The sequence below is a fragment of the Haemaphysalis longicornis genome, unplaced genomic scaffold (genome assembly GCF_048455015.1).
Source record: "Haemaphysalis longicornis isolate Haplotype H1 unplaced genomic scaffold, Haemaphysalis longicornis Haplotype H1 scaffold_2, whole genome shotgun sequence".
Lineage (NCBI taxonomy): Eukaryota > Metazoa > Arthropoda > Arachnida > Ixodida > Ixodidae > Haemaphysalis > Haemaphysalis longicornis.
This window is the reverse complement of record NW_027526295.1, coordinates 271,726,327-271,742,154: the sequence shown is the minus strand read 5'-3', so window position 1 is coordinate 271,742,154 and position 15,828 is coordinate 271,726,327. Positions and strand designations below refer to the sequence as shown.

General features: G+C 46.4%; 1 protein-coding gene and 1 pseudogene across 1 annotated transcript in view; both read right to left on the bottom strand.

The window, feature by feature from the left end:
* Window positions 1–6,399: 6,399 nt before the first annotated feature.
* Window positions 6,400–6,467, bottom strand: LOC144171265 (U6 spliceosomal RNA; annotated as a pseudogene).
* A 4,534-nt stretch (window positions 6,468–11,001) lies between these two features.
* LOC144168639 (uncharacterized) overlaps window positions 11,002–15,828 on the bottom strand; it is a 42,319-nt gene continuing 37,492 nt past the window's right edge. Inside the window, exons 12-15 of the mRNA XM_077697584.1 lie at window positions 14,200–14,292; window positions 12,618–12,815; window positions 11,817–11,926; window positions 11,002–11,410 (exon numbers count right to left, since the gene is read on the bottom strand). Of these exons, the coding sequence (XP_077553710.1) occupies window positions 11,195–11,410; window positions 11,817–11,926; window positions 12,618–12,815; window positions 14,200–14,292 (617 nt within the window). The 3' untranslated portion in view covers window positions 11,002–11,194. The remainder of the gene's footprint in view (window positions 11,411–11,816; window positions 11,927–12,617; window positions 12,816–14,199; window positions 14,293–15,828) is intronic.

The window sequence follows — 15,828 nt, the reverse complement described above, 5'->3', positions numbered from 1 at the left end:
TCCGCGGCACTTTTTTTCATTCGCGAAGATGAGATTATGCTGCCCTCCCTCACCTCTTGGCTGTTGCATAGAATTCGCTCACCCCCTTCTAGAAAGGCCGACTGCCGCAGTTTTTTTCTTCATTCTTTTTTGGGTGACGTATCCGCGTTTCGTTCCTCGGCAACCTGATAACACCGAAGATACCTCAGCAGGCGGCGTTGCCTCGGCATTGCGGAAGCAAATTACAATTTTTTTTTACACAACATTGCCTCGACATGCCGGCATAGTTACCCTGAGAAGGTTGCGTATCAGTGTGAAGTATATCGATGAAAGGATAAAGAAGAAAGAAACGAGCGTGGCCTTTATCATTTTTGACGGCAGTGCTCGCACTGCCTGGAACAGCCACGCGAGAAGCAAACCTAGCATAATCTCGTTGTGGCTGATGCTAAAAAGTGTCACGCTATGGCGCTGTCGTCGCGGTCCGTCGGTGCTCCCGCGATAACCTTTAAATTGATCCCCACTTACATGCTGCGCATCGTAGCGACATGTACTGAATCCGCGTATGCGCGGTGCGAACAAGTTACGAAAGTTTGTGTCCAACGTTGAATGGAAACCCCGTTATTCGGCGTGTCAGTGTTTTGGTTTGACTCCCCACCGTGTTCGACGCCCGCTAACGCAAGCTAACGCCCGCTAACGCCCGCTAACTTGCAAGTTAGCCCGCTAACCCCGCTAACCCGCTAACGCTGCAACTTTGTTGCAGCGATGAGTGAAAACGGCACACGCAGCTATATTCCTTCATTTCTTATTTCTTGGTGAGCACCCAACGGACGATGGAAATACGGTGGTGTTTCCATATCAAGGTTGGTCATGAACTCCCGTAACTTGTTCCCACTGCGCATGCGCGGCCCGCTGCCAGGATGCGCCGCATGTACTGAAAAGCCACGAGCTCCGTTGTTCATATTTAAATTTATCACGATATTACAGTAGCGAGGGAGATCTTGGAAACGTTTTATACTAAGAAAAAGGGGACAAGTGCGTCGGCGATACATCTGTGCTTTTATGTGCCACTGAGTTTGAATTTTCGGAAACGCCACTTTGATTGTGGCCATCATCTGCCAGATTCTTTCTGCATAGTGTACGCATTCCAGTGTGCATGCTCCCAGGGATAATACCTGTAAGATGATGTTTCAAATAAATGTTAGTTGCAAGTGAGCGCTTGTCCCGTAGTTCCTCCTTTGTGTCATTGTCGAAGTCGCGCTCTGTTTTTCAATCATTGTCACTGCGCTTATGGTCACTACATCCAACGAGTCATTAGATCCAACGAGTCAGAAAAGCCACGAGGTCACGTGATGCCCCAGTCAGAAGATCCAACGAGTCAAGAGATCCACCCGAGTCCTTATATCCAACGCGTCAATAGATCCAAAGACTCAGCACATCCATCCGAGTCGCTGCAACAAACGCGTCACTAGATCTGACGAGTCATTACATCCAACAAGAAGAACCGCGCATGCTTGTCTTTCTTGGGATTGAGTGCGCATTGTATTTTTGAGCTTTCTTTTATTATTTGTTTAATCGCATGAGAATGTCGCGAAAGATAAATCTTTTTGGTTTGGTTCGTTTGTTTTACATTTCTGGAAGTTTTTACTCCTTTTTTTGTTTTGGGGCATAGGATACATCTTTGAGATTTTTTATGCTCATATTCCCGTTTTTCGTAGTTTCATTTATTTCTTTTTTTTTTTTGCTTTATAAAAACTTTAATGATACTGCGCCTGTCTGGGACAGCTTAAGAGCCCGCACGAGGAAGTCTCGCCAGGACAAGACTATATGCTGCCCTCTACCTTCAAAAGATGCTTTTATTTTACTATCGACCCCGAATAGCCGGTTGGCGAACTACTTCCGCTCTACAGATCACTGAGTGTGAAAGAAAAAAAATTGTGAGCGAGATATTAAAAAAAAAAACATTGAAGTCTGACTGATTTTGTACAGACTCAGACTGTCTCAACCGTGAATCGGATATGCATAGATCTCACAATTAGAAAAATAAACAGAGTGTATAATTAAACGATCAAAAACTGGAAGTTTCGGTAATCGGTTACAAGCTGGCTGTTACTCAGCTTGTAATTTTTATTTATCTCCGGGAGCTCGCCAAAACATTTACGCCATCCGTGCAGATTTTGCCAAAGCTTTTGATAAAGCTTCTCCCAAAAAACATGATTTTTAAGCTTCAGCAACTACGAATTATCTCAGATATAATAAATTGGATAGTCGCATATTTAGGAGAGCGTCAGCAGAAAATATGAACTGGAGATCGCGCATCGAATTAATTCCGCTGTCCCACAGGGATCTGTGCTGGGGCATGTTGTTGTTTTAGATTTTCATAAATGACATTTCCAATATAGCTGAAAGCTCTGTTAAGTTGAAACCTTCTGCGATGACTGTTTAGTTTATACCCCTGTAACTAATGCAAGTGACCAGATCAAGATTGATCGATGTCATCAAGCCTTTCACATATCCAATAAAGAATCTGTACTGTTGTATGACTATAAAACCGGAAATACCTTTCTGACTAAAACCCACAGCTTTAAAGCACACAGCGTTAAACGCATTTGGGGCGGCACACCCCGGTTGTGGAGGTGTCCTCAAATAAAGCCTATAAAAAGATGTTCTACTTACAGAAAAAAACCCAAAATGTCCCTAAAAATGTTAAATTACTTGCATTGAAGACAATTGTACGCCCAATTTTGGAGTCTGCCTCTTCCTTGCGGAGTCTTCATCAGCAGTTACTGAGTGAGAGATTAGAAAAAAAATAAACATGGCACACGCTTCATTTGCTCACTATACGGCCGGTCAGAATATGTCACAAATAGGTTAAAATCAAATGATCTGGAACGGCTGCAAGTACACTGACACAAGCAGAGATTGAAACTACTGTTTCAAAATAAAAGTGCACAAATGAAAAAAAAACGAAGACGGATATAGACAACCTGTCCCCATACGAGGAGCTCGGTTGAATTATAACTACCCGATAAGGTCTCATTACGCTCATCAAGGCGGGTTCAAACATTCTTTTTTCTTAAGTGTTGAATAGAATTCCGGAGTATGGTGTTACGAGTTTAATTGTTAAATAGTTTGAGCACTCGCTAGAATTGTATTACCGGAAGCACAAAACCTAATGTCACTCTTGTTATAGTATATATTGTTTTATTTTATAGCATCTCTGTGTACCCTCAAGTGAGTTTTAGGGTATAAAATAAATCAATAAACAGAACAGTGGGGAAAAATAAACCCAAGGAAGAGACCAGAGGCACAGCTCCGGGCCGCATTTCTTTCTTCGTGTTCCTTTCTTACGCGGTTTATTTATTAATATGGGGTAGCTAGTTCCGTATTGGAAGTTTAGTACAGCAGAGAAGCGCCAATAAACTCCTGCGTTATAGGGTTAAACTTCTCTGTTGTATGTTCAACCTGGAATGTCAGCGGGGAATAAATGGTTTATAGGACCAAGATGCTTTAACATTCGTGGAAGTGTAAAGTCGGCATAGAGAACTCAAAATAGCTATATATCACTATATGGTACGGTGGCGAAGGAAGAACGGTTCAGCCCTCCTAACTACGCTCCGGTCCCTCCCTCCCCACCAACGCACTAGATCCAACGAGTCAGAACATCCAAAGAGTCAGTACATCCATCCGAGTCCTTAGATACAACGCGTCGCTACATCCAACGGGTCAGTACATCGATCCGTGTGGCTAGATTCAACGCGTCCCTAGAGCCAACGAGTCAGTACAAACACGAATGGATCCACTAACTTGTTGAGTGACGCCAGAACTATATTTTCAGAGGGGGGCCGTAGCGAATTGCTTTGTTTTTTGCCTACATCAATTCTTTTAAGCTACTCAAAGCTGAGTTTCGCTCGAGGGAAAACACCATACTTTCTTTTCTATTAACCATGTGAAAAAAATGTTGTTCCGCACTGCTCCAATTATTTGTCACTTTAGTTCGCAAACAGCTCCAATGGACCCAGTAAGCATATAGTTTAACGTGTGAGTGACGAGTTTTCTATTTCAGAAAGAGCGAGACTAGACATAATTACCGAAATGATAACAATTGTAGAGAGCGGTACGTACCATAGCGAGCGCTGCCTGCCGGTTCGTTAGCAGGGCCGGTCGCCGTCGTGCCTTCTGAGCGAAAAGACAACTTCAGCTTCGTTCAAGTTTAGCTTGCTTATTTATAGTGTGTCCACAAGTCAGGCTGAGAATCAAGTTGAGAACGCACTCGGCGAACTTCAGCACGGCCTTTTTATCGACCCGTCGTTTCGTGGCACCCTACTCCAGGAAGTGTCCACAAACAATGCACTCCAATCGGAAAAGTAAAAGCTCCCCTCTCGGCAGCACCACGCTCAAAAGGGAGACACGTTTCGGGCGCACCGCAAGACTGCATACCCCCAACAAACAGACACACACACGCGGCTCTTGTCGGTTCGACATCGCGGGGCAGACAGGGGTGACACAGTACAACTATACCTTAGCAGTGGTGTTGAACGCGGCATCCTTTGCTGTCCGCTCCATTCAATAAACCTCAAGGCCCTGGCCCCGTACGAACTTTTCTTGCCGCCTCATTACACATGCAGCTGGATGCGTTGACCTAAATTCGATGTGACCCTGTGGGGGAGCGGTTGGTCTGTGATTGAAGAGATGATCAGATGAAACAATGACTCGCTCGCTCCTTGTCGACGGCACTTGGCGAACGATAGGTATACATCAAGAAGCAAGACGTACAAATGTACAGTTTATTTACAAGCAGAATTGACAACTTTAAGCTGATGGCCGAGATTGTAGTAAAGAGGTCGGACAAAGACCCCATCGAACGGGGATCCCGTCACTCCAGAAAACATCGAACTTCTCAGCTTTACCGCCAAAACTCCGCCCGCAAAATGGACGTCACCATTTGAGAGTGAGAAGGGCCTATTGATTAACCCGCACAAGGCCACTGATTGGCCATAGTGACAAAATTAGGCGGGTGCAAAAAAGTCTCGTGACTCACCTCTCGCACAATCATATGGAAACTTAAAGGTGTTCCGCAAAACAACCATAAAACATGAATAAAAATCCGCTCAAACACCGTCGACGCTCTTCGGGCGGCTCGTGTTAAAGTAGTGTCCACATCGTGCACGCTAATGATTGTGCTCCGCGCCGTCAAAATTCCTTGCTTTATCAACACGTACGTTGCGCGCATTACAAAGCGTGTTCGCCTACCCATTGACGCATCCCAGCCACCGAATCTCCAGGGATGGACATGGACTGAATGGGAACCCTTGAACGACCTCACGGCTTCCGTCCGCCGCGGGAACTCCCACGGCGGTAATCGTGGTTTTTATACTGTCAATGGTTCCCCTACGTCGGTTTTCACACGAACGAAAGGAGACCCTCCTTCAAAAGCCAGCATTGCTTACGACGTTGAGGTGACTGGGCCCTCTCCGGTCCTGCTCACCAAAAAACAAAAAAAAACCCACAAAATTGTGGCGAACAAACATACGCTGCCGCGGAACTGCCCCGCGCCCTTCCTGCATGAGTCGGCCCGGCTGGCATTAAAACAAACACAATACATGGAAACACCCAAAACACAACAACCGATATCTAGTTGCGGGGCAGTTTTAATTAATTCAGTGAGGTGCCCAAACTGGCCCCCTCCATACGCGTTTTACGTTGACCCACCCTGTTCCTCGTCCACTCCGGAGAGCTGACACGCCTTGATTGAATCTCAGCACTGCCCACTTACAACATTCCCAAAACCCTCTTGCGGGTTCGACAAAGACATGAAAGAGAGGGGACTAAAACTGACAATTGCTGTTGCACGGCGGTGCGGCATTTTTTGCTGTCCGCTACATTCACTAAGGCGCCCACGCATACCTTTTCCCCAAACCACACAGCGGCTGGGTGTGTTTACCTAAAGCCATTCCCGCTGTATTTACGCTGACGCACCGCACGCCTCATCCGCTTTCGGAAGCGAATTGGTCATCAATCGCGGGAATATTTGTCTGTCCGCCACCGCCACTTCTGGTTAACATTGTCCGCTCCATCGCCCCTTTCAGTGCAAACGCTCAGACGAAGGACTGCTCAAACCGGCAAAGCTCGCCGGTACCCTTCCAGCATATGGTAGCATTCCTCACCAATCAATATCAGGTGCATCTCGTTTGCCGCCTCCACTTACGCACGACAAGCTCTTGCTTTACGCGCCTGGCGTGACGAGTTGGTCTCCTTTTCTGACTGGGAGCCGCGAGCTTCCTCTGTTGCTAAGTGCCGCGGAGACGACGACCCCGCCTGGCAATTATCTACCGTGTCCCGAAGATTAGTCGCTACAATAGTAATCCCGCCCAAGAAAATGTGGTTGCTCTACCTTTTATAGGAACCGTTAAAACACGGAAGTGCGCAGGGGCCATGCTAATCTTCTCTGTATCTTTCCAATTTTAGTATATGTACTTTTGGAAGAAAACACGAAAGTGAAATGTGCCTTCACAGAAACAGTTGAATGTTTATGGTGCATCGACATGAACTTGCACATCACTATTAATATTTCGTCGGTATGACACCGTTATACGCGTCAACGTTAGACAATGGATTGCACGCACCGGAGCATTGCGTAAATCCGACTGAAACCACAGGCGCTCGCAAACTGTCCGTGTGAAGTACAATGGGTCAATGAGGTAATTGGACCTCTTCCGGTAAAGAGGTCCAATGAGTCAAGATGTCCATCGAGTCAAGAGGTCCAATAGTCACGTGACAGCCGAGTGAAGAGCTACAACGAGTCAAAAGGTCCAATTTGTGTCAAAAAGTACACGTCAAGAGGTCGAACGCGTCAAAAGGTGCAACGAGCCTAGCTTTTTTTTGTCTTCTCCATTCATAATTTACTCCTCAGCCGTTCATAATACATAACCCCTTCAGCTAATTTTATGAAATGGCTCGATCAAACAAAATGTCGTAGTAATATTTGGCCGTTTAAGTTATGCGGGTCTACATTGCGATTAATGGCTGCTTATGATGGTTGCTGATTGTTCTAGCTTCCGTATCCCCTCGACCGCCAGCCTTTCCGCATGAAAAGCGATGGTGGGGTTGACTTCAGCTTCCGCAGAGAGAGACAACGTCATTGATTGATTGATTGATTGATTGATTGATTGATTGATTGATTGATTGATTGATTGATTGATTGATTGATTGATTGATTGATTGATTGATTGATTGATTGATTGATTGATTGATTGATTGAGGAGGTAATAAGACCCTGAAGGGAATGGGGGATAGTTGGAAAAGGGAAGAGGTATGCAAATAAAAGTTATCAAAAGCACATTTGTACGTACTTGTCACATTAGAAGATCAGTTCACACTTGTCAGAGAATCACTGACCCATACAGGGCTGAGTCAATTACGAATAAAACGTCTTCATGGAGACCATTCTGGCGAGAGAATTCTGCAATTTCCTCCAGAACGCATTCGATGAATATGGCCCTGTTTATCACACGGAATGGAGTGTAGCGTTAAAAGTTCCAATCGTCGTTGTGAAAAGGCACAGCACATCCAGATAAGATGGAAAAGATTGGAGACGACTAATTCCCGACAAAATGAGCACTTTGTAGTATATGCTGTGCGAGGATGGGTCCCTTTAAAAAGAATGTCGCGAGTATATGCAGAGTTTGCGTAGATCTTATTTGGAATAACTTCTCCTTTTCTGAAGAGACGTTTTAGAGCTGTGAGGAAAACCGCAGGGGAGGATTCCTGGAGGCACTTACGACTGAGGATCTTTGCTTCGCAGTAGTTTTCAGGCCAGGTCGCGTCCTGTGGTAGTGGGTCCGAGGAAACCATGGGAGGATGGGAGACACTCTCCCGGGCAGCCGTGTGTGCTACCTAGTTCCCTGTGACACCCTTGGAGTGCGCCGGGGTCCAAACCAAACGAACGGATACGGATTCTTGCCGTAGCCCCTGAATATTTCTCACTATAGTAGTGGCAGTTGGCAGTGGAGGGGGGGGGGGGAGGGGACTGCGAGCTCGCGCGCAAAAATTTATCGGGGCTCTGCACCCCCCCCCCCCTTTTCCGGCGTCCCTGAACTCGATGGGTCTAGCGGCGCTTTACATCTGGTGACTCGGAAATGTGTAACTAGATGAGGGTACCGAGTATCGGCACTTTTTTCTCCTATTGTTCCGAGCCCCCGCCATGATCATTGGTCAGTCCGCTTTACGTGACATTTGTTTACAGTGCGACGGTTCATGGACGCCGCCATTTTGTTGTTTATGAGTTTTAGCCGGTCAACTCTGGTAGGCTTAGCTCGTCCTCCCTGCTCTGTGGTTGTGCGCGACTGACGTCGTTCCGAATGCGCATCAAAGACAACGCGCGTAACAGCATTTAGGCAGCAGAAGTGTGTCCAAAGATGTTGTTTTGCTGCATCTTCGGTAGTGGTCTTAACAAATGACCCGGTCAAAGTTAACAGTGAGGCCGTAGATTCAGCAATCGCGCAACACTGATAAACGCCAAAATGGCCGCCGTTGCAGACTTGCGTGCCTCAATGGCGGTACTCTAATACCTAATCTACTGACACTACTCTCAGCTTCTCTGGCGGCAAATGCTGGGTCTTGCCTATAGCCTGACGCACGCGCTCGGCGTCTTAGGCAAGAACTGGTCTATTTAGTGACACTAGTCTTGCCTAGCCTTCACAAATTATCTGCAAACGTAATCTTTTCCAAAAACACATGCTGGGGGGGGGTCTTATTGTTCACAGGCGCCTTGTCATCCTTAATGCGGTTTCGATGCTTGCTGTTGTGGTTTCCTTAAACATATTCTGAGCTTTGTGCTGTATACCTGACTAGCCTGACGCGTGCGCTCGGCGTCTTAGACCTTAGCACCTTGGTGTTTTCGCCCACGGAGATAAAACCGCTGAGGGGTAGAGGTTACAGCTTTGCTGTAATATTTGACAATCACTGACAATATTCTGGCTAAGTCTGAAGATGGGGGACAATGCCGACTGGAAGTGATCAGTGCCTGTCGTCAAGCCCATTTCTGGTCAAAACTGGCGTGTCGACGTTCGGATAAAAAGTGACAGGGGGAGGGGACGTTCTGGCGACGTGCTGTGGGCCGCATAATAGTACTGCCACGCGGGCCGCAGTTTGCCGACCCCTGCTTTGTACGATAGCGAGTGAAAAAGCGTCTCGTTAAAATAACGGTGTCGAAGAAAGGCGAGATATGTGGTGGTGGCTGTTGTGTGGGATCAGGTGGGGTTAGCCTGGCTGGATATGCCGGCAATTTCTCCGCCCGAGCTCATCCTAATTAGCCATTGATGTTAGAATCCTTCCACCACAAGTCTGCCAGTTCCGTCTCCTGAAGGAAGCTTAGTAGAAGGAACGACACGTCTCGGCGTAGCATCCAATGTCCCCTTGGAAAGACGATGTGGTCCAAGGTGTTGTGTGGGGCTGCCAACTTTCGAATCGCTGAGAGCAATGCGGTCCGTTCGGCATCATGCTCTGGGCAACACATTACGTAGTGGTGTACATCCCCTATCACAGCACATGACGAACACAGAGACGATCGCACGAGGCCCACCTTGAATAGCCATGCTGTGGTCTTCCCTGAGCCCGTTCGGATGCGGTACAGCAAAGTTTCCTCCGATATCGTAAGTCCCTTTGGGAGACAAGGTTGATGATTAAGGAAGCTTATGTCATACAAGCCGCAGGAAGTTATAATTGTGACTGATACAAAAGCAGCCCTACAATTTTCGTATTATGGGATCCGCACGAAAATGCCTGCCAGCGTTCCTTACGGTTTGTGGAAGAACGCAGCAGCAAGGGTTTTAATGTGTGGTTTCAATGAATTCCATCCCATGTTTACGTCAAGGGCAATGAGAACGCTGATCAGTTGACTCGCAATGCGCTGTCATTTGCCTCTACTTTTAGTCTCCGCCGATCAATGGAATGACTTCAGGCGAATGGTAGTCGAACATTTAAAGTCCTCGGAAGGCGAGATAAAAGCAACGACTACAAAAAAAAATTTTAGTTGCTGCTGTTCCAGGAACAAAGACAAAAGATAAAGGGACACACGCTATCCTTAAAGGGGCTCTGCAACACTTCCAATAAGCGCTTTCACTCTTTCCTTCGCGTCTGGAATCCCTGAGAAAGCTAGTTATTGCCAGCACGGAGCGGCACTGCGCGATTTGCTTGTTGCAGCAGATACGTTTTTCGTTTCTGCTTCGTCTTTGTGGCTTTCTTTCTGAAGCGGCTATCGAATGCGTTCATTCCTACAGCTGAAGGAATGCCGGCCAATAGCCGCTACACCGCTGTAATGACGTAATTCCGCGGTCGAAGAACCCCAAGGCCGGGAAAGAGAGCAAAATCTTCTGAGCAAGTTTTTAAGTTATCTGCCCCGCATAGAACAGTAATTTCTGGGCGAGGAACTTTTGGACCCCTAATCTATGTAGTGAATCTGTTGGATGACTACGTTCTGCAAGCATTTAAGATTTCTAGAAAAGTTGAAAAAAATTGTTGCAGGGTCCCTTTAAAGATGGCGCGCGAGCAGTGCGATAGCGGGAAAATTAAATTGAATTCAACCAACCTTCATGCATTCAAGAGGAGAAGAAACAAGATAGAAGAATAGCAGGATGGGTGGCAGGGAAGAGAGTTATCTGGCCGGGACGCAAAATACTTCAATGTTGCAGCGTTGTTTGCAGCGAAGCAAGCATATACATGGACAATATTTTGTTGAGACCGTAGCTCGCAGCATATTTCCAGACAGCCGTAGATGAAACTGATGCTGTCGCTACATTTTGAGTGTGGCTGTACAGCGGTTCGCAGTTCATAACACTAAACGTAATTGCTTTTCGTCGTCTCCGCACGGACCTTTGGTTCTGAACAACCGGGCTTAGAAGAAATGAAAACACACAAGTCTCACACCCTGTTTGTTCAATCCGGGTACCCACATGCTACTTGGACCTCCTTCGTGCGTCATTTGTCGACATTGTCTGAAAGGACAGCGACGCAAAAAGTTTGGTGTCTGCTTCAATTTTATTTGAAATCGAATTGTCTGCATAAAATACACGTAATACATTTTCCCGTGCTGGCTTTACTTGAAGTACATACGTGACTACATCGCGTAAAAGAAGCCCAAAAACTGTTTGTCATTTAAAAGGAGAAGCGCCTAAAGCAGGGATAATAGAAGGGTTAAAAGTGGGGATAGATGTGACGATTAACCCTGCCGCTCCTCAGGATACAGCATTTTTGCTGCTGCTTCAGCATTCGTGAGGCGCAGCGTGAGGCGGTAGATTTCTTCCATCAGAGCAAAGTCAGGTTTATCGATGACGGGTAGTTGCTCCTTGGAATCCAGGTAGTACTTTCCCGTTTCCTGAGCGACAGATGGATCAGCTGCCAAATACACGCACGTTTGGGCACCCTCCCTCGGGGTCTGAAAGAAAAGCGAGAAGCGGTTGAAACAGAAACGTTTAATACGTTTGACTCGGGCGAAGGGATCGCAAACTTTCTCTGTACGCTCCCCACCACTCCCTACATTTTAAAAGCAAAAGCTCTCAATGTCTCGTTGGGCGCAAAGGCTGACGTTGGCGTCGGCGTCGCCCGGCGCACGTCGCGGCTCCGAAATGCTCATTTGGCTTGGATGTGTTCTATAGCGTGAGCCTGTGCCTAGAAAATAGAATCTCAGGCACGTGGCTCACTTGCTAAGGCAGCATCTGGGCATGCGCAGAAAGAGTTCGGCTGCTTCACCGCGGGAGTCTTGATTTTCTGTACCTCACTTCTGCACCTAACAATCGGACCTTAAAATATGAAGACGTAAGGCGTCCGCCTCAATACATCACCTTTCCATATCGCCGCCTCATTTGCCGTATGAGTGAGCCCTGCAGCCCTGGGTAGCGCACGTATGTTCCACTCTGGATAACGCCTGGGTCAGCGGTATTGACAGTGACACCTGCGCGGCCGGCAAAAGCACACCGATCGAAATAATGATGTGGATGGTCATGTCCTCAACCGCTACCGTTATTGCTGGCTGATAAAATAAAATAACACCCAATAACTGTACAAAGTCGGATATTTAAGCTAAGAATCGAGCATTTGTCCCAGAACGGATCGTAGGACTGGCAAGTGAATAAATACCAACCATGGTTTCAAGACAGATGTTGACATGAATATGGCAAAACAGAGAAGAAAGGGAGTAGAATGGTTGAATACCCCCAAGCCCCCAACATACTTGTGTTGGCAAAATATGCTAAATGGCTGGCCATGAAGCGACTAAAAACAGGTTGGCCATGTGGAATTGCAAGAGCTCGAATGAAGATCAAATATGACAATTGTGTGTTTTGACTTCAACTGTGGCCTTATCAGCGTGGCAAGAATAGCACGAGCGATACTAAGCCGCAGTTCATAATGGCTCTGCAGTTTTACCCTTCAGTAGAATATGTGGTTGGGCAAGTTGGCCCTACAGAACACATAGCAGAGCTAAAGGGGGACACGTTCTTCTTCTGCAACAAATGTGTAACACAGCGGGCCAGCATGTCTTCGAAGTCTTCGTCCCCCTTTCGCGCTGTTACGTGTTGTGTAGTTCCATCGTTGCCACCGAACATCGACACCGCTAAGCGCGAACAGTGGGCCAAGAGCCGTACCGGAGCCCCGCAACTCTGCGGCCAGGACTTGGGTGAACAGGACTTGCGCGAGCTTCGAGTTGTGGTAGACGCGGCCAGGGTTCAAGAAGTAGCGAGGGCTGCCCGAAACGCTTCTCAGGATCTCCTCGACGCTGCCCAGGGAATGGGCATTGCACGAGACGTTTACTATTCGGCTCGGTGCGCTCTTCTTCAGCAGTTCTGGAGGGAAAAGAAAACAAGCGCTTAGAAACAAGCTCATAGGCATGTATTCATTCTGGATTGCATTTAAGATTGTTGAGAGGGCCTGTCACTGGCCTCTCCGCAGCAATTGCGAACAAGTGAGAAAAAATGAACACAGCGCCAAGCAATGCCCGCAACCAACTACGAGAGCTTTAAAATGCCGTTGTACCGAGATGCAATAACTAACGAGAAGTAAGCATAGTGAGCTGTTGTTGCAACGTTCTGGGGATAAGAGATAGCTATCAATGAAAACATGAAACTATATTCCACTGATGGTTGTCCAAGGAACTAGTTCTAATGGCCCAATCGAGCGAATAGAACTATCCATGGGGATTCTTTTATCAAATGGTGTGGAATGAACACACGTACATACGAAAAGTAAAAAAAGCATGGGGAAACCGCCTGACACGACCCAAACCTCGGGTAAGAGTGAGGTATTGGGCAATAAGGAATGAGTGAATTAGATAATGGTGGGGAGGAAACTCCACTATAAGAGCAGTTCTGAAGGTTTTGCTTTTGCTGATGAAGTCGAGAAACATGATTGACTTCCTGGTATATCGTTCTGTCGGTCTGTGATACGAACAACGAAAGCGAATATAGCAGCCAGAAACAGTCTTTCAGCGTCGTAATTGATGAAAATGGAACCCGCGTCGTATATGTGAACTTGGAACACTATTTGCGCCACGCACGGCAGTCTTTAAAATTGTCATTCCAAGAACTTGTCATTCCCAAGTTCCCAATCATTCCCAATTGCCAAGAACTTGTCATTCCTCTGAGCATTTTAAGAGGAATGACAAGTGCTTGGTGCAAAGCTGAAGCAGAAACATAATACTCAGAAAGTGAATTCTACAGCTTCAGAGAATCCACAACATATTGCCAGCAGAATCCACATTCTGCTTCCCAAGCACACCTTACTTCAAGCCCGAAGGGTTTCTACAGCCACCCAGTGGCCGCAGCGTGGCTTCGGGGATTATTTGCATTACAAGGTAAATTGGTTAATAGCTTAATATACTATGTTTAACATCAAATCCTTTATTTCAAGCTCGCCATCACTTGAGTTTGTTTGCACCTGGCATGGCACTTCCATTCTGTCTAGATGCCTAATAAAAACGGTGATGGTCGAACGCCAATCCAATAAAGGCTTAACTAGTATGACCTAGTCTTACCCATAAGGAAAAAAAGGAGGCGCTATTTTCGCTCATATGCACTGACAAAGTTTAGTGTCAGGCCTAATGATGGCTCACAGCAGGCACGCAAGTTGACATCGTGTCCTAAGACGTTCTGTTTAATTTCTCTCCGCACAATACTCTCTTCCAATCATTGAACAACTGTAAAATTAAGGAAAAGAAACCATTCCGCTTACCAAGGAGAAAGTATGTCAGCAAAACATGGCCAATGTAATTCGTTTGCATACAGACTTCGTTGTCGTTTTCTGTAGTAGTCGCCTCGTACGAGTCTGAAATATTCACACACGGTATATTTGTACTCGCGGTTCTATGGGAGAACCGACCGATCAGATAGTAACGTTCAACCCATAGTCAAAAACCAAGTGCGACAACAGCCCCTGTTGGAACTCTAGACCAAGGGATTCCCAGCCGCGGATACAGCACTCACGGAATTGTGAGAAGAACGCGTTTCTGACAGCAAACTGTTGATAAGAATTACTGCCACAGCATACGCGGCTTCATTTAATGTCAATGTAAGTTGCAGCACGTGTCAGTTCTCCTCACACCACATCCCACGAACGCAAAACTTAATTTGACGCAAAGAATTATTCGGCAGAATGGTGATATTAATTTGAAGTTAAGCCTTCTAAAGCTTTGCGACGAAATCACTTTCCATGATGAAGGCGAGGCTCCATTACATTAACTGTCATGAGTGATGTCTCCTCTTCCGAATCCCGTATTGTGTGGGTGCGGTATTAGCATTCCAAGCTGCATAGTAAGTTTGTTTTCCCGGTACATGAAGCGTGTAAATAAATGTACGTATGTTAGCAGAGACACAAAAATTTCCCACGGCGTTTATAACAAGTTTCGGCAGGTTGGATGAAGTTGGCGAAAGGTGCTTGGCACCACTGCGCGCGCGCAAAATGGTACATCTACCCGAATTCTTTACATTGGTCATCACATTGTGTGCTTTCTGGCCTTTTTCAGCGTGATAAAGTTTACCCCGTCGGCCATTACGTGATCCGATCATTGACCAGACGCCGGATTCTCGACCAACCTTGTCGAGATTCTCGACCAACGCCGGATTCTCGACCAATCAATGCAGCCAGCAGTTCTGGTTGAGGGCATGCTTCTAAAAATGGGCGAACTTCAGCTTAGTGAGCATTGCTTAGTTGGCAGCATCACCTCGCACGGCCGACGATGTTTCAGTTCCGGTTTTGGGCGGGTGTTTCTTTTTGGGGAACAAGTCTAGTCGCAATATTCATGTAAACAGAAGTGGGTACAACTGTTTTTGCGCCAACTTGCATGCCTACGATCAGCAAAAAAAAAAGAAGTTATTAGCGAAAGCAGCGAGGAGAGCGCGTTGGCTGTCTGCTTTAACGTCCATATTTTCGGCGCCTTCTAGGCTGGCAACTGAGCCCGGATTGATTCGCCCGTGAGTGGTACTTAGTCTTACAATTTTGTGATGCGCCATCTTGGGCCACGAAAAAAAAAAAAGAAACAATGTACAGAGAAATTCCAGTTTTAAAAGTAATAAAAGCTTGATGTGGGTGAGTTCATACATACTGCTAAAAAATTAAGCGGTGCTAAAACAGGAACGAAGAAGAAACACATAACACACAACACGGCACCGTGTTGTGTGTTACGAAGAAGAAACACGTAACACACAACACGGCACCGTGTTGTGTGTTACGTGTTTCTTCTTCGTTCCTGTTTTAGCGTCGATTAATTTTTTAGCAGTTTTAAAATATTCCTTTCTTAGCAAGTAGGGCACCGCACGTTGTCGAATAAAATCTAAATGTATATTCTCTCTCTCTCTTTCTCTC